This window comes from Hydra viridissima, unplaced genomic scaffold (genome assembly GCF_058129835.1).
Source record: "Hydra viridissima isolate aposymbiotic clone 2 unplaced genomic scaffold, HvirCarnegie_v1 scaffold_9, whole genome shotgun sequence".
In the NCBI taxonomy this organism is placed as follows: Eukaryota; Metazoa; Cnidaria; class Hydrozoa; order Anthoathecata; family Hydridae; genus Hydra; species Hydra viridissima.
Genome location: NW_028324308.1, coordinates 2,501,467 through 2,524,259, shown reverse-complemented (window position 1 = coordinate 2,524,259; position 22,793 = coordinate 2,501,467). Strand labels below are relative to the sequence as shown.

General features: G+C 29.3%; 2 protein-coding genes across 11 annotated transcripts in view; one reads left to right on the top strand and one right to left on the bottom strand.

Moving 5' to 3' along the window:
- The first annotated feature begins 2,730 nt into the window (after positions 1–2,730).
- Positions 2,731–9,944, top strand: LOC145185440 (C-1-tetrahydrofolate synthase, cytoplasmic-like). 9 transcript variants are annotated; one of them, XM_090097812.1, is made up of 13 exons: positions 2,731–2,872; positions 3,023–3,104; positions 5,091–5,150; positions 5,242–5,295; positions 5,556–5,692; positions 6,015–6,115; positions 6,729–6,781; positions 6,913–6,996; positions 7,172–7,225; positions 7,387–7,444; positions 7,529–7,621; positions 7,964–8,052; positions 9,379–9,687. In XM_090097812.1, exons 1-13 carry the CDS (start codon positions 2,838–2,840, stop codon positions 9,421–9,423), a joined length of 945 nt encoding a protein of 314 aa, XP_089953938.1. In that variant the 5' UTR covers positions 2,731–2,837; the 3' UTR covers positions 9,424–9,687. The 9 variants fall into 9 exon arrangements, with proteins under 9 accessions (XP_089953938.1, XP_089953937.1, XP_089953936.1 ...); XM_090097811.1 differs by lacking the exon at positions 9,379–9,687 and adding an exon at positions 8,149–8,397; XM_090097819.1 differs by having other exon boundaries at positions 2,780–2,872; positions 4,167–5,150; positions 9,379–9,944.
- A 1,049-nt stretch (positions 9,945–10,993) lies between these two features.
- Positions 10,994–22,793, bottom strand: part of LOC145185866 (uncharacterized) — a 24,229-nt gene continuing 12,429 nt past the window's right edge. For both annotated transcript variants that reach the window (XM_090097807.1, XM_090097808.1), the window contains 18 exons: positions 22,660–22,777; positions 22,203–22,246; positions 22,063–22,122; positions 21,396–21,452; positions 20,097–20,182; positions 19,894–19,959; positions 19,695–19,763; positions 18,134–18,234; positions 14,013–17,941; positions 13,815–13,911; positions 13,601–13,665; positions 13,234–13,503; positions 13,084–13,136; positions 12,887–12,994; positions 12,569–12,645; positions 12,418–12,479; positions 12,244–12,304; positions 10,994–12,156 (listed from right to left, as the gene is read on the bottom strand). In XM_090097807.1, the coding sequence (XP_089953933.1) occupies positions 11,594–12,156; positions 12,244–12,304; positions 12,418–12,479; positions 12,569–12,645; positions 12,887–12,994; positions 13,084–13,136; positions 13,234–13,503; positions 13,601–13,665; positions 13,815–13,911; positions 14,013–17,941; positions 18,134–18,234; positions 19,695–19,763; positions 19,894–19,959; positions 20,097–20,182; positions 21,396–21,452; positions 22,063–22,122; positions 22,203–22,246; positions 22,660–22,777 (5,886 nt within the window). In that variant the 3' untranslated portion in view covers positions 10,994–11,593. The remainder of the gene's footprint in view (positions 12,157–12,243; positions 12,305–12,417; positions 12,480–12,568; positions 12,646–12,886; positions 12,995–13,083; positions 13,137–13,233; positions 13,504–13,600; positions 13,666–13,814; positions 13,912–14,012; positions 17,942–18,133; positions 18,235–19,694; positions 19,764–19,893; positions 19,960–20,096; positions 20,183–21,395; positions 21,453–22,062; positions 22,123–22,202; positions 22,247–22,659; positions 22,778–22,793) is intronic.

Sequence of the window (22,793 nt, the reverse complement as noted above, 5' to 3'; positions counted from 1 at the left end):
GATGAAAATCTTTTTTTAGACAGTTTGTAGAATGGCTTGAAGTTTCAAATAGTACATTAGATTAGTACATTAGAAAATATAGATCGAATTCAAATAAATTATAACAAGAATTTAACTCACAGAAGACATCATATTGTTTGATTATGTTTTGAAAGCAACATATTGTTTGACTTTTTCATATTGTAAATAATCTGATGTGTAATCTGATGTGTTATAAACTGTAACAAAACTTACATACAAAAAATTTTTTAACTGGATAAATCCTCTTTGAATAATTTTGTACCATATTAAGTCCAAATATTTACTACTTACCTAACAACAATTTTGAAAAGTTAATCAAAGCACAAAATTAAAAAATGTCATCCAAGACTCTAATTCATTTTAGTTTTGAAATTCACAAAAATACAATGATAATATTTTTAGTCATCTGTTTCAAGGAAATGTTTAGATTGTACACAGTTATAAAACAGTTCAAGTCTCGGAGTTTTTTTTTCAAATTTACTCAAGAAAATGAGCAATAAATGTAAATATTCTGAATTGTTTTTTCAAAAACTATGTTTAAATGTTTGATAAATAAAATATGAGTTATTACATATTTTAAAGCATGAAAATTGACTAATTAAAAACCTAAGATTTCACGAATTAAAGATTTCGGGAAAGAAAGTCGTGCTAATAAATTTTTTTGAATGAAACCTTTATAAATTGATGTAAAATCACTCGGGTAATATGCATAGAAAAAAGAGAGAACAATGGATGTTATTGCACCTGAGTATCTCTACTTTATATTTAATCCAACCAAATGGGTGAAAAAATATTTAATTAATTGTAAGAATTTTAAAGGACATACCAAAAAACAACGAATGATTGCCAAAAATTATGCCTTCAGAAACCGGGGCTAGAAAAGAGAGAACAATCAAAATTCATCCACAATAATTGATAAAGTTACATTTATTCTTCTTTAATCAATTAAGAAAGTATTAATAACAACTTTACCGAATTTATAGCGTGATCTTCGGAGCCTAAATGAGCAACTTAGCTAAAAAATACCTTTTTCTAAATTTGACGTCCTCTTATCTAACTTACATTGTTAATTAAATTAAATTTTAAAAGAATTTAAAAAAATGATCTTTTTAAAAAATTGAACCTTTAAGTATCTTAAAATTATTAATACAGATTAATGATTTGTTAAAAGTTTTTTCCAGGACAAACTTGGTCCATCATATGTTAAAATTAAATATATGCTTTTAATTTCTTTTATTTACTGTTTTAAAATCAAATTATTTGCAGCAGTTAATGAGAATTTTAAATAATAACTGCAGAGACTAGACCTATTTAACACTCCTCATGATTTACACATATGGTGCATACTAGCGCCCAAAGGACGCTCAACTTTCCTTCGAAATAACTCTAAATATCTGATTTGGTTTATTTATCCGGTGTTCAAAATTAAATCCGCTTACGAGAGTAAAAATTAATCAACCGGATGCATGTAAATGTCCGGTCGAGTTACCAGAAAAAGAAAAAAACATTTTCAGAAAAGAGTGGTGTCAGTGAAAACATCTTTGTTGATTTTCATCTCTAAAGATTGAAAAAACTTGTTTAATTATGATCTCAGATCATTAGAAACTCTCAAATAATTTGTCTTCTCTCAAATGTTTTTTCTATATTATGAAGCAAAACAGTGTTTTGTAGCACACTAATTTGTTACAACTGAAAAAAATTAAATTTTAAAAAATGTTCTCACTAAAAGTAACAAATTATAAAAGCATCTTTAGCCTCTTTCAAAACTGTGATAATATTTGATTAATTGCCCCTTAATAAAAATGGTTCCTGGTTAACCCTACATCTAAACCATTATCTAAATATACCCATAAAATTTTGTAAATAAAAAAGAACATGGAAAAAGTTGTTAAATATTAATAGTAAATAATTTTGCTTTAAGATTTTTTCCTACACTTAATTCAAAATTTATTATCAGGTTTTTTCTTTAGCTGTAAATAAATATTAAAAATACCATAAAAGTGCAAAAAAAAAAAAAAAAATTTAGTATGCAAAATGTATTTTATGTATTTAAATGTCATTTTAAAACAAGTTATTTCTTTTATTTTAAAAGTTGATTAGCAGTTCTTTATTAGATTAGGTATATATATAGGCTATCACAGTTATAACTTTTTAGATATTCTTAGCACTGAAATTTAGAATGCTTATTGGCTTATTCAAATCCTCCAAATTTTCTGAAATAAACTTTGGCTATTCTCCAAATCTTGCTGTGAAAATTCATAAAATAGCTTTAAGTATTTTCCACCAACTGTTCTATTGAACTCATTAAAGAAATAAAGAAACCTTAAAGTATTGATTTAAAAATTACTTAAAAATTGTTATGAATCCACTTGTGACAATTTTATACAAAAGCTAGCAGTAAATCTTAGTAGATAAAAAAGCTAAGAATACTGATCTTTTTTTCTATTTATGAAAGTATTTCTTTTTATTTTAACAGATTGTAGGGCAATATTCACCGCCTAGTTTCCTATGAGGTATTATAAGTTAAACTGATTTTAGAGAAAAACAAATGTTGTTCAACAAAATATAATGTGCACAGAGTGTAATGTATGTCTTAATTTTTCTCAGAAAATAAAGTTTGATGAGATTAAAGTTAAGTGAATTAACTGAAATAAATTTTGGTATATTAGGGAGGATGGTATATTAGGGAGGATGGTATATTAGGAAGGGTGGGAATAATATTGATGTGGTTAAATGATATTATAATATTGATTTAACTAGATGGTATAACATTGATGATAAATAGATGATAATTGATAAAAAGCTTTGTTACTGATATGGCAAATATTATTGATGGAAAAGAGTTGGCAAGGTCTGTAGTATCTTTTTCTATTTGGCTATTTATTTGTTCTTTAACCATCATTCATAAGCTCCATTCATTTTTAGATTATTTTTTTAAAAGTTAAATTAATTTAAGTTAATCAAAGTATTACTTGGTTTTTCTGAACTCACAACATTTTAGGAAAATTAGAAATAAAATCAAGATAGATGTGGAAAAACTTGCTTGTGACAGAGCTGTTATTCCAGGGTTATGTATAGTTCAGGTATAGATATACTTACTTTATAATTCCAGTGTTCTAAAGCATACTTCTGAAGTTATTTAATGTTAAATATAATTATATTTGCTCTAGAATTTGGTCATTAATGTATTTGTCTGTGAGGATAGAGATAAGATTCTGATATGGTATTTTAGAACTCTAAAGTATGTTATTAAAAATAAACTACTTTCTTTTCTGATTATATAAGTTAATTATGGTAATATACTATATGTTAATTATGGTCTATGTAATTATAACTGACATACATAAAACTACAACATAGACGCATGAACAAAGGAGGGCCCTGCTGGTCATTGAGTTTCTCAGTGTACTTTACATTTTTAGAAAATAGCTTAATTTATAATTTCATTTCAAATAATTTCATTTACTTTGCAGTACTGATTAGCAATCTTGTGATGACTTTTAAAATTGCCATACACAACATTTTCTAATAGTGAATCCATGTCAGAGTTTTAGTTACTACTACTTAGTTCTCTCATAAAAGATTGCTGTTAGTGTCAGTTAACTCTATAATCTACACTTTTTTGCTGTTTGGATATGGAGGCCTTTAGTGTTTTTGTAGCTGTCATTTTTCTGTTCTGTTGTTCAAGTTATCTTTTTGTTTGTTAGAAGCATCTGTGGAACAGATACATTTTCCCTAAGAAATACAGATACCTTCTGTTGCTTTTCTTTGTGGAGTTGTGCCATCATCATATCTTGATTCAAGCTGATGTTGTAACATTCATTGATAATATCAACACTGATTTCTTCAATATTGTTTTTCTTTTTTTTTTCTTTTAGGAAGTATCACCTGTTCTTGACTAAGTCAGAAATCAGCAGCTTTTTTAAAAATCAGCTCTTATACTTTCATGACCAGTTTTTGCAGCAGTATTGGAAACTTTAGTAGTATCGTCTCCAATTAGAATATGAGTACCTTGAATTTTCTTCAATTCAGTCAATAATAGAGGTTCAAACCGATTGCTGAGCCAACTGTTCTTTGAGTAGTTATAAAAAGTTCCTTTTAGTCTATTTTCGATCCAGGTTGCCTATATGGACTTTTCTTTGTAGAAAATCGATGGAGGAATGATGGAGGAATCGATGAGGGAATGATAAGTCATCAACACAAGATATTAATACTTTATATGGAACTTTTAGAAGGACATTTTTGTTATTATTCCAAGATCATCAGTTAAGTTTGTTTTATCATAGTTCAAATATGCAATTGAACTAATCTTTCCAGTTTAGGAGTAATGCTGTTGAAAAACTCATTAATAACAGCAACACCTATTTCAGCTACCTTCCTTTTAATGCAAATCTCATGCTTATATCTGTTTATATCTCCTCAGCAATGATTTTACCCATTGTTTTTCCAGGTTTCCTCTGAGTTGAGATTTTTTTTGGTCTTTAAAGTTAAATGTAGAATATTAAAAGTTAACCCAGTATCTGTGTTAATTACTTGCTTTGTACTGCAGTCACACTTCCTCTCTAGTATTTTTTTAAATCTGCCTGTTTCTTTAAAAAACTTAAAACACAGCAGACAAAAGCCATTTGACTCAAGTGTGAATCTTTATCTATATTATCTACTACTTGTCGGTTAAAAAATATCAAGAATGTTATTCTTTGTAGAAATTAATTTTTGATGCTGCAACCTTTTTAAAATCCTCAAAATATGTGAAAAAAAATGTAAATTTTTTTTTATATATTGCCAAATTACTATTTTATTGTACTTAAACTATCATTATATGTATTCTCTATTAGTTTTGCAAAAATGTTTAGTTTAAAAAGTTTTTGATAATAAATGTAAATAAGATTAATTTGATTAACCTAAAATCTGAAATTGTTCACTGGTATATACAGTAACTACCGTTAAATATTTTGAGTTTTTTTTTTCAATACAGCTATGTATTGTTAAATAAATTAAAAATTAATTTTTTTCTTCATTAGTTTTAGTTTGATTAAACTTCATATGATTTTTTAAGGTTTTTGTTCCAGGTTGGAAATAGAGAGGATTCAAATGTATATGTTCGCACAAAGTTAAAGTTTGCACAAGAGGTTAGTAAGATTTCTCTTGTAATTTTAATATGCCCAGTTTTTGTTTGCATTAATTAATTAGGTTTCTTGTTAAATGTCATTTTTTTAACAGTTAGGAATGAATGCAAGTATAGTTAAATTTCCTGACACAGTCACTGAAGTTGAGGTAAGATAAGTACTTATGATTTTTTAACAAAACTCACTTGCTATAAATTTGTACAAAATTTTTCGTTTTTTTAAAACTGCTTATGTTTAATTCTTCTACATTACAAAGAATTTTTTATGCTTTTTGAATTTTTTGCTCATGACAAATTTAAATAGTAATTATAATTGATAAAAAGATTGATGAGGTTAGAAATGATGCTTGAGAGATTGATTCACATAACATGAGTTTTGATTATTAAATATTTTTTTATAAATTCTCAGTTGATTCGGAAAATAGGCGAATTAAATGATGACCCTCATGTTCATGGTATCATTGTTCAGCTCCCGCTGGATTGTAAAACTAAGATTGATGCTTCTCTTGCCACAAATGCTGTTATACCTGAGAAAGATGTGGATGGGTATTTAACAATTTATGTTTATTTTTTGATATTTCTATCAGCATAACAGTTTTTGGGGCATTAGTTGTAAAATTTAAAATTCAACAAAAACGCTCTAGTTAAGTCTACTAAGATAAATATATGTTTGACCAAATGAATTGCTAGAGCAATGTAGGATCACTTTCAACAATACAACCAGTTTTTTTTTTCTTCATGCTTTAGAAGAGGAATAATAATAACCAGAAAATAAATCAAAATAAATATAAAATTAATGAATATAATAGATATAATCAAATACATATTACATAAAAGATTAAATCAAATGATTATCTCTTACTTTAAGTATAAATGATATAAATGCTGGACGCTTGGCTCGTGGACATTTAAGCAAGTGTTTTGTTTCTTGCACACCTGCTGGTTGTATGGAGCTTATAAAGTCTACGGGTATTGTGTTTTTTATTTATTTATGATAATAAGATAAGACAATATTTTTTTTTAAAAAAGTCTGTTTTTTGTTTTGAGAGTATTTAAAAATAAATCAATTTGTTTAATTTTCAAAAAAGTTAAAAAATATTTCAGGTTTAAGTATGTAAATGAAGTATTTGGAAAGCATTTTCAAATTAATGGAATAATTTTACAATAAATTAATATCAACTTGTAGAAGCTTTGTAATTACAAAATGTTTCAACAAGACTTTGGTTTTAGTTTTAGTTTTATGCAAACATTTTGTTTGTCCCTTTACTGTTGAACACTTTTTTAAAAAAAATATTATTTTACAAACTAAGGGTAATCAACAGAATAGAAAAATGTAGGAGGATTAAATATAAATAATCTCTAGTTTTACTGCTGCTTGATAGCTGCTTTTATGTCTGACTATTCTATTCTTTAATAAAAACAATTTTTTAAAGTCCCACTTTTATTTGCAGCATTTATAATCAGATAAACAATCCATCATCAGTGAAAGAAAATTACGCCACATTCTAGATAAAAATTTAATTTAATTTAAGTTTAAATTGCTTTTAAAAAAACACTTTTTGTACCAATATTTTTACTTCAGGTTTGAATATTGTTGGTCAAAATGCTGTTGTGCTGGGTAGAAGCGCAATTGTGGTAGGTATAATCATGTTTCTAAGCTTGAACAGAAAACGATAATAAAAAATTGTAGTGGATCAAAATTAGAAATAAAAATCTTTTGCAGTAGCAACCCACTAATGAAATTCTGGTTGGTTACTTCTTGATAGGGCTCTCCTATGGCTAATTTACTAACCTGGAATCATGCTACAGTCACTATATGTCATTCTCGGACTCGAGCACTTAAAGAGCAAGTAAATAATATGTTAATTATATTACAATTTATTGTGTATATTACAATTTATTGTGTTATGATGATGTCTTTGTTCTGGTTTTATGATAGTGATATTTGCCAATCTTATATCACATTTATAATAATATAGTAAAAAATTCCTAATCTTTTTAAATAATAACTCATGAATATTTTAGATTTTAAAAGCTGACATTTTAGTTGCAGCTGTTGGTGTTGCAGAATTAGTTAAGGTATGTAATACACTTGATTAGGTTCTTGTGGTATTCATACTTTAAACAAAAATTTAATGTGACATTTAGATGCATTTTTATGCGATTTTTATATGTAAAATATGCTTTTGAAATGTTTATATAATTCTTTTTTTTTTATTCATTTAAAAATTACTTTATAGGGTGATTGGATAAAACCGGGTGCAGTTGTAATTGATTGCGGAATAACCGCTTTACCAGGTTTCAATTGTTAAAACGTTTATTTAGAAGGTCAGCTTTCAAACATTTTTAGCTGTTTCTTGATTTTAATTTATTATTTTACAGATCCAACAAAAAAAAATGGCCAGCGGTTGGTTGGTGATGTTAACTTTAATGAGTGTGTAAAAAAAGCAAGCTGGATAACTCCTGTACCTGGAGGTTAGTTTTTTGTTAAAAAACAACAGCAACAACAAACAGGGTTGTAAACGAAATATCATATTTTTGAGACAAGGCAAGAACTTTTTTTTCAACACATCTTCCTCTAAAGATTCAAACGTTGTTGTTCCCTCTATCACAACCCTCCTATCTCAATGTAATTGTATTAAAATCTGATTGGTCAATCAAAGATTAGAACAACAAACTTTTTTTTCTGTTCCAATTTTTTGTTTTAGTTTCTTTAACACCTCGGTCTTTAATCATAGTTAAAATACTGATAGTGATTGAGTTGTAGATTTGATGGGTCGATATTATTACATTTTTGTGCATCTTTTATAATTTAAGGAGTTGGGCCAATGACTGTTGCCATGCTTCTTTTTAATACGGTCGAAAGTTGTCACCGACTTACTGCGCATCAGTATCGTCATCTTCAGGTAATCTTCATACTAGCAGTATGATACATCTGATTTTCTCAGTACATTTAACGTTTGATAGTTGATATTACTTATTGTTTGAATTTGGTTCTTTAGTCTGGTCTCGGAATTTCATATCACACTCTGACCGCAATTAAAAAACTGGCTGCGTACATTCGTTTTTAAATTATGAATTATAAATTTAGCTAGGTTTCTACATTAAAATGTGAGAAATATGGTGTTTTTGTAATATATTTTGTAAATTTTTTGTGAAAGTAATCATTTTTAATAAATTATAATTTGTTTGTTTTCATATTGTGACTCATTATTTAAATGAAAATAAATCAAAAGAAAAAAAGAAAAGCCAAATTCGAATTATTTATCTTTTAAAATTTTATCCTTTTTTTTGAAACAAAAATAGGATGTCGCAATATCTTGGCATCAGCATTTAGTTTTTCCATTAATAAAGAACAGTAACGAATAAAGTACAAACTCCTCTCTCAGTCGTTTAAAATAAATCGAATTTTCTAAAGTTTATTAAATTCGAACTCTTGATGCGTTTAAAAAAAAAAATCTCTCTTAAGGGTTTAAGCAAAATTAAATATTGTATTTGAGGTATCGCAATTTTTTTTATAACATTGCATGTCTAAATATATTACTATTTTAAATTTGATTTATTTCAAATGACAAATATAGGAGTTTGAACTTTATTCGTTACTATTCGTTGTAATAAAAACAAAACGCTGTTCACTTAAATGCGAGAGTATTGCAATATTATAGGGAAGGTTATTCGTCAGACGGGTAAGTTGTCTCTCGTACTAGAAAATTCTAGCAACGCCTCAACAAAACAACTAAAGTTATATGCAAGTTTGTTTACATTGAAGTTTGTGCCAAAAACACAATTGTAAAATTCAAATATGAGAGGATGACAATATTTTGTGCTTGAACTATGAAAAGTATTTTAAAATTTCACAGAAAAATGTTTTCCAATCACAGTTTCATGATAATTTCTGTTTTAAAGTTTATTTTTCAAAATAAAATGTTTGACAATCTAATACTTGTAATAACATACCCCAGTTGCAGGGGAAGATTTTTCATTTTCAAATGCTCATGCTTTCCTTTAGTTTACAGCCTTACTTGTAATTTATTTGATAAGCTTGTAAATTCCTAACTCTGATAGTATACCTCAGTTGCAGACTAAAAGATTTTTTATTTAAGTTTTTCTAGTAAATAGTTTGTTTGATAACTAAAAACTGACTATTCAAGGGGAATTACTCCCTTAGTTTTTAGCTAGAGATTAAATAAAAATATTTTTAAATAGAGTTTTTAGTTCTTTATTTCAATTAGATTTGTCTTCAACCAGTCCGCTTCTTCGGATTCGTCCAACTCTAAGACGAGTTAACCTAGAAATCAAAAATAAGTTTGTCAGAAGCGGCCAACCAGACGAACACCTTGGGTTCAGACTTGCGCCTTTTGCGATATTTAAAGCTCGGTGGTGTCTTGTCTCTGAAGTGGCCTTTCCGTTGATCATCGAGTGCAACAGCGTGAAGACTCGTCGTCAAGGATAACAGGTTTTCCCTAAATCAAGTATATAATGTTTCATAGATTTCGATGTCAGTGTACTTGGCAAGAGTTTTAATGATATATGAATGAGTGTATCCAAGTTTTCGACCGACTTGTCTTATCGAAACCCGGTCACTGTGGTCAAACATTGTTTTCAGACGCTAGATGACCGAGATGATCAACACTTTGGCCACACGATCACTTCTTTGCATTCTTTTGTGTCCAGAATCGTTCTCAGCTCGTTCGATTATAACACAAAAAGTGCATTTTGTAATTTGTTCAGCACTGAAGTCATTTACGGTGAACTTTTTTCCTTACAATTTATTATTCAAATAAATCGTAAATTTGTTTTCTTATCTCTTAACACATTATAAGCGGCTAGCGAAATAGACTAAACAGGTGTGCGTAGCGGGCAAAAATTCGCATAAAACTACGCGTTTGAAATCTAATATGCGATTCATAAAATAGATGAACTGATGTATACAAAAACATATTTTAATAAAAATTAATAAAACTGCAACAATTTTTTATAATAATATAATATATTGTTTAAAAATATTTACAATTTATATAAACTAATTAATTTCTAAAAATTGTTTTTAAAACTAATTAACTTATTTAAAACTAATATTTTTGTACTGTGTGGTACTTAAAAAAACATTCTCCTTTATGAAGAGGCACTTTGCAAAACTCGCACGAGATAGTCTTATCAGTTTCATATGTAAACCAATCGAGTAAAATTACTTTGTGCCGCTTTTAAAGTAAATTCATTCAAACGGGTAAAAATACCCGACCCGCTAATAGACAGCAGTCCGCAAAGCAGGTATTTTTACCCGCCCCGCTTGTAATGTGTTAAATAAATCTGTTTTCTTATCTCTTCTTGCTTGGACACCATTTTTTTTTCTTAATTTTTAACAATTATCTAAAAACAAGTAAATTAACTTATAGAAAATTTAGACTTTAAAATCGATAAAAACACGAAAAAAAAAAAAGAGAGTTTAGCTTGTGGCATTTAAAAGTCAGTTCAAATCAATCCGGATTTTTAGAAACCACCCGTTATGTTTTTAAGTTGCGCGCGTAGACTTGCACTAAGCTAAAATAAAGATTATTTCGACATTGAACAGCTACTATACAGTCAATAAAGAAAAAAAAAGACAACTAAAACAGGGCTCCCCGACTTGTTTCAAAAATATTTTTTTGCTTTAAGTGCATTAACTCTCCAATTTTGTATGTATGTATGTATGTATGTATGTATGTATGTATGTATGTATGTATGTATGTATGTATGTATGTATGTATGTATGTATGTATGTATGTATGTATGTATAAGTGTGTGTATGTTAAGTAAACAAAAAAATTTAGGAGTCACGTGATTTACCGTATGAACTTAATTGACACGTTTTCCTTGCGCATAGAAAGCAGACAACATTTTTTTGAATTATTTACAAATTTCCTCTGTGTAAAATAGGTTAATTCGTATTAAATATTTTGTATGAGATAAAAGCGCAAATGTCATTAATAAGAAAGTTTTTTTACATTATGAAAAATAAAGAAATTAAAATCATGTACAAAACAATCGTAATGAGTAAATAATTTCACCTCATAAACGAGAACAGATTATTTTGCGAGATAAAAACATTTATACAAAAAAAGAAAGAGAACACTCAGATAAGAACATATTTAGTTAAAATTTCATTAAAAAGAAAACCAATATTTGAGTTTTTGTAAATTGAAAAAGATACTGTTTTTACGATACTCATTTTTCTAACTCAAGTAAAAAAGAATGATAAAAAAAAAACTTTTTTAAACAATAGCCATTATCTTGTAAATAAATAGAAAGAAAAACCAAACAATGACTTTCCTTGGACTCAAATTGAAACTGGAGGTATAGCTTCGTATGAAGAGTTTGATAATGATGAGCGTGCGAGCCCTCTTGAATTGTGTAGGTGAAAGATTTTATCTAACTAAGAAACTAAGTTTATATGTCTGGAAAGGGTCATCATTTAGATGTAACTTCATCTGAAGTTACATCTAAATGATTTACACGAGGATCTTTTTCTGAAACATTTTCACCTTGATTATCTCCGATCGAGCTAATTTGCACATCCAATGAAGGGTTTCTGGGAGAAAAAATGTCAGAGTTTATTTTAAACTTCGGAGCGTTTAAGCAAGTATCTCCTTCCACTATATCTTTCTTATTTGAGCTTAGTTGAGCTTCAATTTTTTTAGCTACATCATTTCCATTATTGTCATGTACTGCACCATTTTCATTAACTAAAATGTCTTTCGACAAATCATTTCCAGTTTCTTCCCTATCTGACTTATTGGTGTCAGAAAGTTTTAACGAGGATTCATAACTAGTATCTTTTAAAGACTCAACCTCATCGTTTTTTATAAAGTTATCTTGCGGCAAAGAAGACTTCACACTACAAGAACTAGAAAAAATCACTGACCCATAACAGTCACTTGCAATACACTTTAAAGATTGGCTAGTTCCGGAAGAGAAAAAGGGATCTTCGTTCAATGATTCATCACCTGCTGATTTGCACAACTTCGCTCTCTCTTTTAGTAAAATAATAATAATAAAAATTCGATAATGAAAACTTAAAAAACTTTCGATAACTACGGAAAAACTTAAGTATGTTTTACCTGATGCCACAAATTGTTGTGCAAACTGCAATACTGCATGGTAACAAAATATCATCTGCTCCTAATAGAAAAGTTTCGAAAAAAAATATCCGTTTTGCATTATGTAAATGTTGTTCATGAAAGTCTTAAGATAGATCTTTTTCCTCATATGAGTTTATTGTTAGTAAGACAAACCTTTCTTTGCACCATATGTGGTCGAAATTGTCGCAACTTTCGAATTACACCAGGGATTTCAACTAAATAAAATTCGATCAAACTTTAACATTAGCACCATCTTATAACAAACTACGCAAATAAAAACGCAAGATTTGCTTTCATGACTTACTCAGACCATTCTGGCCTCGAATCTCATGCATGGCAGAATACAAGCAGCAGAAGGTTCCTGTTCGTCCTACTCCAGCACTAAATAAAATAAAAAATTATTAAAATCAAAAAAATAAAAAGTATAATTAGAAAAAGAGAGTTCAGTAAAAACACCGTATGCAAATGTAGGAAAATAAGAGAGATAAAAAATAGTTGTTTAACAAATGTAGGAAATTAAGAGAGATAAAAAATAGTTGTTTAACAAAAGCGTATATGAAGAATGAAACCTTAGAGCAAAACGAAATTTTTGAATTTGATAGTAATGAAATTCCGAATCTACCTGCAATGCAACACCAGGGGATAAACAGCGGAAGGATCGTAAAGCAAATGATAGCGGCGGACTTCTTCCATAAAAATCAGTAAATCATTTGGCGACTCTGGAGTACCGCTGAATACAAAAAAATGTCGAAGTAAGTTGAAAAAGATTTCATTGATAAAATGCAAAAAATTTATAAAGAATTAAAAGAACTTCCTTACTAATCAGGCCATGACGTAAACTGTAGATGTTTTACGAGACGCGTATTTTTCACCTAAATACATAAAAGTATACAAGGTCATTAGAAAATCTCACCATTTCAAAAAATGTCATACTTAGAAAGATACTTTTGAATAAAAGATGCAGTCTACCTTTTTATTCAATATCGTAAATGTTCTGATTTTCCATGACGCACTCACGTTTTCATCCATCAATATAACAACCATATCTCCATACTCTGCAGGCTCTTCGCAATTTCTATTCCAGTACGGGTGGCACTTTAGCTTTTGGCTTTCCACTTCGTTTGTAAGCATCACTATAACGGACGCATTTTGTTCCCAGACCATTATCCAAAAATCTTCGAATGTTTGTGGTATTGGAGCTTGGGTTGCCACATATCGTGGAGAAAGAGGAGTCAAACTCTAAATTAATACCACTATTAGTTTCTTTATATTTTAAAACTAATCTACAAATTCATAGCAAAGATATAAATAAATACATCTCTACAAATTTATTCACCTCGATAAAACTTGCATTTATATAATCATTTGGTACAGTCTTAAGATGAACACGTGAATGGTCCCCTGTAAGAAAGTGAAACTTGCAACGATCAAACAATTCACAAATAAACAGGTATTTCATTTAAAATAGTTTTGATTTTTTTAAATTATTTTTGAAATTAAGTTTAGAAATATTTACTTAAATTAATCTAACTACTTATTTCTTCACTCACAGGGTAAAATATCTCTATATCGGTTCTTTGTAATATTTAGGTCTCCTGCTTGTGTGGTGTAATTGCATATGTCCAACTCTTCGACTTTTTCTAAATCCTTTTTAAACAGAATATTACAAAATAATAGAATGCTACAAAAAAACAACATCGGAATATTGCAATAACATTACGTTACACTAAAAATATGAAAAATCTCACCCTCCAAATGCTTCCAAATCCATCTAAGTTTTTACCACTAAGTAACGGTTCACAAAAAGTTCGACACTTAGCTTGCAGTTTATTTACTGAATTATCCAAATCATTAATATACACTTGCCACAATGATTCATCTGATTCGCCCCCATAAAACGATACATGACCTATTTGCCGTCCAAGCTCGGGTCGAAGATCGACTACATCTAAAAGAGTTTCATCTGTTTCATCTATATTCTCTAGCTGGATATCATTGTTATTCTTTAGCTGTGTCTCAATACTATCTGAAAGTGACTCAGTACTATCTACCTGAATAGCTGGAAGGGTCTCAAGCAAGATACTTTGAGTTGGATTTTCTTGAAGTGTCTCCCTTTTTCCATCTGTCAAATCGTTTGTAGAAGGTGTAATGGTTGCTTCATCATCCCTTTCATTATTTGTTATTTGGTTTATGTCTGTTGTTGAAGAGATTGTTTTACATAACATAAGTTTGTCCGATTCCATAGAAGACAAATTATCATTAGCAACTATTTTCTGTTGGTTTATACCTTGTCTCAAACTTTTTTGCAAGAACTGGTCAGGAAAAGTGTGCTCCTCAAGAATACTAGAAGAATCTGAAACATCAATTTTTTTCTCCAAGCTTAGTAACAGCTGTTTATTCTCCAACTGCAGACTTACAGTTGATGGACACTCAGAATTTATTTCACACTTTGCATCAGTTTTAGGTTCATAAAATGGTTTTGTAGAAGCTGTAGTAGTTTTTAAAATTAAACCACTTAGATTAGAACTAGAAGTAATTACTGACTGGCCAGAAATATCTTCTTCATTTGTAAAGGATTTTGAAAGAACATTTTTTTGTGAAATGGATGGATAGTCTGGAGGATTTTGCTTAAGATTTCTGTTGCTATTTGTTGGATTTTCTATTGTTAATGCACTAACATCTATCTTTTCATTTTCTATGATTGCAGCACCAGTTGAAGGTACGTTCAACATTTTAATTTGGTTTTCAGAGCTTACAATAACAGCTGAATTATCTGATCTTTCTTTGTTGGGTTTTTTTGTGTCAAAATTATTGTTTTCAAAGTTACTTTTATCGCTAACGGAATGTTGTTGCACTGGAAATTTGTCTTGTATTTTGCTCTTTTCATTTTTTTCGTCAAGCATTTTCATGATAAAATTTTGTTGTTCTAAAATAATCTTCTCCAATTCAGGCTGCTTTGACTTGATATTACTGTCTAATTTTTCTTCTGAATTTTTCTGCTTTAAGAAACTTTCAATTAATTTTTGCTGCTCTAGAATCTGCCCTTGGAGGGTTTCAATTTTGCTTTTTTCTTCATTATGCAGAATATTTTGCTGACTTTGCACCATGGCAATTAGTTGTTGTTGCTGTAGCACTATTTGCTGGAGTTGGAACTGTTGGAAACCAAGTTGAGAAAGATCATTAGCAGAAAGATTTTTGCCTAGTATATTTGCTACAACTGGATCAGTTGAAAGTGACATGGTTGGTTTTGCAGTATAAAGTACTCCTCCAGGTTGAGAAGGAATTGCAGGACCAGGATAAAATACAGGCAAACCAATTTGAGTGGTCTGTCTAGCAGAAGGATAGTAACCAGTACTATTTCCTAATGATAAAGGCGATGGAGTTGGAGCAATTGAAATAGTTGACTGGTTTATTTGCTGGAAGGTGGACACTAAAATTGGCTTTCCTGATTGAAGAGGCTGATTTTGTGTTGGTTGATTTTGTGTTGGTTGATTTTGTGTTGGTTGATACTGAAAATATGGTTGTGGCCAGGTTTGTGATTTAAAGGGTTTCTGTAGGTCTTCTTGTAGTGGTGCAATGTGGTGTGATGTGATATGGCTCGGTTGCTCATAACTTGAGTGAGACTGAACATCTTTCACAAAAGGAAAACAAGGTTTTGACTCAAAGTCAGACTGAAAAAGCTCTTGTTGTTTTTGATGTGCTTGTGAGATTTGCTCTTGATTATTTATATAAAAGTGACCAGTAACAACAGGGTTATTCAGAAAATCATTATTTGGTCTGATTAGATTTGCAGGCTTGTTAAACTGGCTGTTAACATTTGCATTCTTAAATGGTAACTGTTCTGGAATTTCAGACTGAGTTGGCTGCAGTAAATTTGGTACAGCACATTCCCTCACCATTTCTGGAACCAATGGGGGAGGAAGATTATTACTTAGATCATCAGCTGACAATCCTAGATTCTGAAGATGAGATTGGACTGGAAACTTCTCTTTTTGATTTTGCTGAAAGTTTTGGTTAGTAAGAGATTGATTTAAAATTTGTGTCTGAGGTTCAAACTGATTCTTAAATTGGCTTTGGGGCAAATTATTAGTATTTAAAAGCTGAGAATGAAGCTGATTGGACATTCCTGATGGTTGTAAATTATTCTGATTAAGTGGTTGCTGCATGTTCAATTGAGATAAAGGAAATTGTTGGGAGCCAACTTGATTAGAATATCGAGGTACTTGTGAACCATATTGACCCATATAACTATTTTGCTGCAAAGTCTGTTGATTTTGATTATGGTGCAAACTATTGCCAGGTTGATTTTGAGATTGCTGAGAAACAAGATGATTTGGACTTTGAGGCCTTTGTAAAGTAAACTGATTTTTAAATTGAGGGTGTTGTAAACCGACCTGATTTTGAGAGGGAAGCTGTTGATTTTGTTGAGAAGTTATATTGTGGTACTGAGAACCAATTTGATTGGTTAAATGAGTTGCCTGTGAGTTAGGCTGACTTGAGAAATGTGGTAGTGATGATTCCAGTTGGTTAGCATATGGGGATTGCTGTAAACCATGGGGAAGATGAGTTGAAGCAGATTGTTGCAGAGCAAAATAACTTGAAGTTTGATCTTGTTGTAAGTTAAATTGATTTATCATTTGTGGTTGCTGAGAATGAATTTGGCTGGGAACTTGCTGCTGCTGTGAAAGAAAATGATTCTTAATTTGAGGTTGTTCTGAGCTGCGCTGACTTATTAATTGATGTCTTGAGTTTGATTGAGGAGACAAATTGTACTTATTTGACTGATGCCCCACCATTGAGCTATCATTTAAATGTAGAGCTGAAGAGGCTTTCAGAACTTGTGAAGGTGAATTAAAATTTAGTGGCACCACACTGGAAGGAGGCTGCAAGACTGAAGGGATGTTATTAGTTGAGACTGGTTGAAAAGGCATTCTGATTTGTTGCTGATCCAAAGGAATTTGTCTAGAATCCATTAGTTTTGGAACTTGAAAAGACCCAGAAAACTGATTAGAAGCAGATTGATCAGAATACATTTTAAAAGAAGTTGATGGTTGAAACAAATGTTGTGGTTCTTGAATAACAAAATTTGGTTTAATGTGAGCAGCAGACTCATGAATTGAAGCTGTGCTCTCCCCTCTTGAATTTGAAACTACTTGCATAACTGGGGTCGTAGGAGGTTGCTGTCTACTAAGATTAAAAGATGGCTGTTGATCAGCTAACCTTGAATAAAGTACCATATCTGGAAGTTGAGCAACTGTTTCAGGAAATTTAGGTTGAGAAAGCTGCAGAGATTGAGATTGTGGGTGTTGAGGGAAGGGTGATGAATGAATAACATTTTGGGGCATTCTAGTATTAACTCCTGGTCTTGGGATTGTTTTGTTAACATCATCAACATTACCTGGATATCTAATACCAAATTGAAAACTATTTGTCCGAGGAGTATATGGATTATTTGCATTGGAAAAAAACAATTGATTCGATACCTCTTGTCCTTTAGATTGATACCTTAGACTTATATTTGGATCTTGCTGAGACATTGATGAAGGTGAAAATGTTTGTACAGGCATATTTTGAAAATAGGGATTATCAAGAGGCTGCTTTGTTGCAAAATCATGACTAACATTACTTTTAGAAATAAGTAAGTTAGGTTTTGAAGCAGTTGGTCTTGCAGGAGTTTCTAAAATTGAAATATAAAGCCAAATCAAAATAAAAATGCATAATACTATGATAAATATTTTTATAATAAAAAAAAAGATTTTTTGTTTCCTCAAACTTGTTGGAACTCATGGCTGATGATATTTAATCTATAATACTAATTCAAAAGTATGGGACCTAAAGTATATAAAACATGAAATGTAAAATACTATACCTGTTTTTATTTTTTGCTTATGTCTGTTAAAGAATGATTCAACTTTCTGCAACAAAGATTCAACATTCATTTTGAGTTGGCAATAAAAATTTAGTCCAGCTCTATAACAAATTTATTTTCTTCAATTATGCTATATGTTTGTTACCAGTACTATATTTAAAAACAAATTACATTAAAAAGAAGATTGCTTTGCTACTGAAGTTTCGTTCAAATATAAAAAGATTTTTTGTTAAACTTTAGCATAAAATCATAGGTATGTAAATATTTACAGAAATTATTCAATTTTTACATTTTATTGGTTGAACACAATGAAATTCAGCACCCTTTAATTAATAATTACTGGAAAACTACTTGACAGATTTCTCTATTTTTTTGCAGAAGGAAGCTAAATAAATGATTTATTTCAACACTTTTTTACATTTTTAATTGGACGCTTAGTAACTCAAAGCAGCATCATCTCCTGGAATTTGCTTTGAGTAACTTTTTTTGAAGCTAATACATCTGCTTTTTCTTAAAATTATCTGAAGATTATTTCTTGCTTTTCAATAGAATTTCTTTTATATTTGACCAATAACTTTCAATAAATCGCTGCTCAGGATGATTTGGAGGATTTGCTTTCTTAGAAACCAATTTGATGCCATTTTATTCATACCATTCTAGAGACTTCTTGGAATTGTGGGTTGTAGCTAAATCAGGCCAAAATATTGTGGGCATGTCATGCTTTTTAGTGAAAGGTAAAAGATATTTCTTTAAGTATTTTTCTATATACAAATCTGAACTAAAAATTTTAAGAGTAATGTATGGTGTACTTTTCAAATCACAAGAGATTGCTTGCCATATAAGGAATTTGGGGGAAAATTTTTCAGTTTGAATATACTTAAACTTGTTGGCTACATATCTATCTTTTAATTGATAAAATATTGCTAATTGTGAAAAGTTCTTTTTACAATAGGTTTCATCATCTTCAATTATGCACAAATTCTCTTGGCTTAAAAGTTTATATAGTTTTTTGAATTTTTTTGAAACAATGAATTGCTTTAATTTCTCGATCAACAAGTTGCTTTGGAGTTTTCTATTATGATGCTTTACATTCTTTAGATTTAAATACTTTTCCTATCAAAGCTTGGCTGCATTTAAATTTTCTTGCAAAATCTCCTTACAACTGACACGGACTTGCCTTAATGGAGCGATTGATTGATTTTTTTTATATTCATCTTCAAATCCTTTCTTTTTTTTCCCTTACTACTTTTCTTTCAATAGATTGAGTATATTACTGCAAAATTGAGCAACAGTAGTCAATTTAGAAATGTTAACTTGTGACAACAAAGGATTTTGAAGAAAAATTTCCAAAACATTTTCTTGATTTAAAATTTGTTTACCCATTTTAAACTAATAACAATGGTTAGCAATACTTTACACCAATACAACCAAACAACAACACAATAGCTTTTTTCTGCGAAAAAAATCAGAAAAATGTTTTAAGTAGTTTTTCAGTAATTAACAATTAGAGGGTGCTGATTTGATCATGCTCAACTGATATCTTTTTCATTCAAACTTATACCTGATGCGTTCTTTAAGTTCCAAAAACAAGACAATTGCACCTACATATGATTTGGCTTGATTATCAAACCTCAAAATAAAAAAATAATAAATAATAAAAAAAAATCACAAAATAGCTAAAACAATACTTTCTCTGCCAGTTTAAATTGTTTAAAGATCCAAGATAATCTCTCTTTTTCATGTAAAAAGAAAATTCTTACTTGCTTTTTGCTATAGCAACTTTCTCCCTAGTAGTAGCATACTTTGCATTTGCTTCTGTAAGAGCCCTAAATGCAAAGGCATGAGTTATGTTCTCATGTGGGCAAGCAAAAAGGAAATCTTTGGGCAGAAAATAATATAACACTCTTTGCTTTACTGAGCAAAACAATTCTTAATTAAAAAAAAATAATAATAAATCACTCACTGTATGATGTTATCTTGAGCTAGAAGATTCTGCTTGATATAATCAGTTGTTTCATTGTGCTTTTGAAGTTGCTCCTCAAAAAAAGCCTGAAAAATTTTAGAAATAAAAATTGTTTTACAAGAAACTTACTCTCATATGTAGTATAAGATTTGTTTATGTATATGCATATTTAGTGTCAACAAGAATCATTTGTTGAAGATAACATTAAAGCAGAGTGCATTCAAGAGCATCACCTAGCATTAGGCAACTGAAAAGAACTACTTCACACATTGGGTCTTTGATACCAAACAAAGTGCAACTTAAATTTTGATGTAAAACTCAAAATTTTAAAATATAAATGAAATAGCAATTAGTTTAGTTAAGTTTAATAAGACTTTCTAACTTCAGTTTTCTAAACTACTGGTTTGTAAATAAATATTAGCACTTTATTAGGCAATTATTAATAATAATGATAATTAATGATATTAGGCAGTTAACAATAGTTCCACTGAAACTGATTAAATTGTTAACTTTTTATAGTGCTTCATTTTAAAATAATTCAATTATCAACTTATTTATATAAGTACTTCATGATATAGTACTTCAATTGTTAACTTCATAATTACAGCAATATTATTGTTGAAAGTAATGTTTTGAATACAATCAAGCAATAAATTAAATTGAAGTCTGAAGATCTTCAAAAACTTAGATTCCAAGGAAGGTTCTTCTACTAGGATTTGACATTGGTTCCTTCTCTAGAAATCTTGGATCAACAAGAATGTTGATCTTGGTTCAAGATGTATACTCTTGTGCTTAAGTTATCATTTTTTGTGGCAACATATTCTACCTGGAACTGGTAATTTTCTTGATTGAGAAAATTTGCTAAATTTTCCAAACAGTTATAATTGCTAATGACTTCTGTTGTCATTAACTGAACTTTTAATTTTAACTTTTAACTATTGTTTTTTCTTTCATATGAAATTAAGAAAGAAAATCTTTTTAAAACTTTTATACTCAGTCCAAATTAGGATACTTTAAACTTGATATTTTTTTCAAATTAAATGTTCTTTTATGCTTCATTTCTCATACTTAATTTTGTTTAAGACATTAAACTTTATTATTTCAATATGTGTTTTATTGTGTTGTATCTTTCAAATATAGCAGCAAATATACCAGTGTTAGAAAAACTAAAAATAACCAAAGAAACATTGTTTTGATAAAAATCAAATCAATGTAAATGATTTCTTAAGTTTTTTGCAGAAAAAGATTTTGGAGCTAAGAAATTTATCTATAGCAAGATTTAAAATTTTTTTAACCCACTTGTTTGTTTTCATCACCTCGAACCACTAGTTGAGTAGTGATGTCATCTTTGTGTAGCTGAAAATAAAGCAACAAAAATACTCAAATGATATGCTGTAAAACAATGCACTGTAGTTGCAATGAGAGAAACTTTAACTTCTAATAGAATGAAATCCTTAAGCATTTAAATTTGAATGATATTCAGTAAAAGCATTGTAGGATGGTTTTTTTCCCTGCAGCTGTTTCATAAAACTTAAACTTAAGTATATTTCACATCACATGGTAAAGGATATATACATATGCAAGTTAATTGCTATCTTTAATTTTAAAATATTAATAAAAATCTTAAAAGAATTTCATAAATTGTATCAAATTAATAAGAAGCAAGTATTTAGAGTGGACATATTTTTTTTATCTCCTAAAATTACACTATGAAACTAAAATGAAAAACTGGAAGGTATTTTGTATCTTTTATAAAAATGAAATTTTTAGATGTAAAGGTGAGAAGTTTTAGTTTCTTTAAAAAATTGACATTTTAAAATGTTCTATATTATAAAATGAAATTTTCAATTATAAACCATATTGTAAGTGACATTGTCAGTAATTTTAAGTGACATTGTAACATTGTAACCATTGTAAGTGACATTGTAAGTGATTGTAATTGACTGAAGTAATAGAATATTTTTACCTGCTCTCTCAATTTGGAAAGCAAATATGCTCTTTGATCTTTCATCTTTTCAACTTTTCCCTGTAGGGCAAACAAAATCAAAGGTCAGACATGAATAAGAAATAGTAGTTTTAAATAAATAAGTGTAAAGTTAAACTTACAAGAATTTCTCTTATTCTTTGCACAATTGGTTCATCACTAGGAGCTGTTAAAGAAATTATGCAAGTTTAAAAAAAATTATATTATTTGAATTTTTTAATTTATTGGAACAATCTACAGGGGGTTGCAGAAACTAAGTTACTAATTACTTGTATGCATCAGAGGTCAGCTTGTTTCAGAGGATTTTTTCTCTCTTTTTTCTTCCTCTAATTAAAGCACTGAAAAACTTCTCTTCCCTTTATCAGATCTAATTCCAGTACTAAGGACTTATTATTGTACTAAGCAATTAAAAAACTATTTTGAAAGAACCATATGCATAATGGTTGTTTTTTTTACTATTAAGATAACTTTCCTGATTCTTAAGGAATCTAAAAATGATTTAGTTAAATACTTTTGCTGACTTTTTTATTTTATCAAAGGTTTTACTGTAGCGAATGTATGAAAAGTTCAACTTTTTACCTTCAACAATATCTTGGGAAGGCATTGATTGAAGAATAACTTTTGGATCACCAGATAAAAAAATAATTTTGTCTTTACTCTCTTCCAAGATCTTACACAATTCTTCATTTGTTTTGCGCTAGAGAATTAATTTT

Excerpts from the sequence above, each read along its gene's own strand:
- LOC145185440 (XM_090097810.1), top strand. The coding sequence starts at position 2,838 with ATGGCAAATATTATTGATGGAAAAGAGTTGGCAAG. Across the intron at positions 6,116-6,728 it reads GGAGCTTATAAAGTCTACGG|GTTTGAATATTGTTGGTCAA; the intron begins GTATTGTGTTTT and ends TTTTTACTTCAG. Across the intron at positions 7,622-9,378 it reads GATAACTCCTGTACCTGGAG|ATTTGTCTTCAACCAGTCCG; the intron begins GTTAGTTTTTTG and ends TATTTCAATTAG.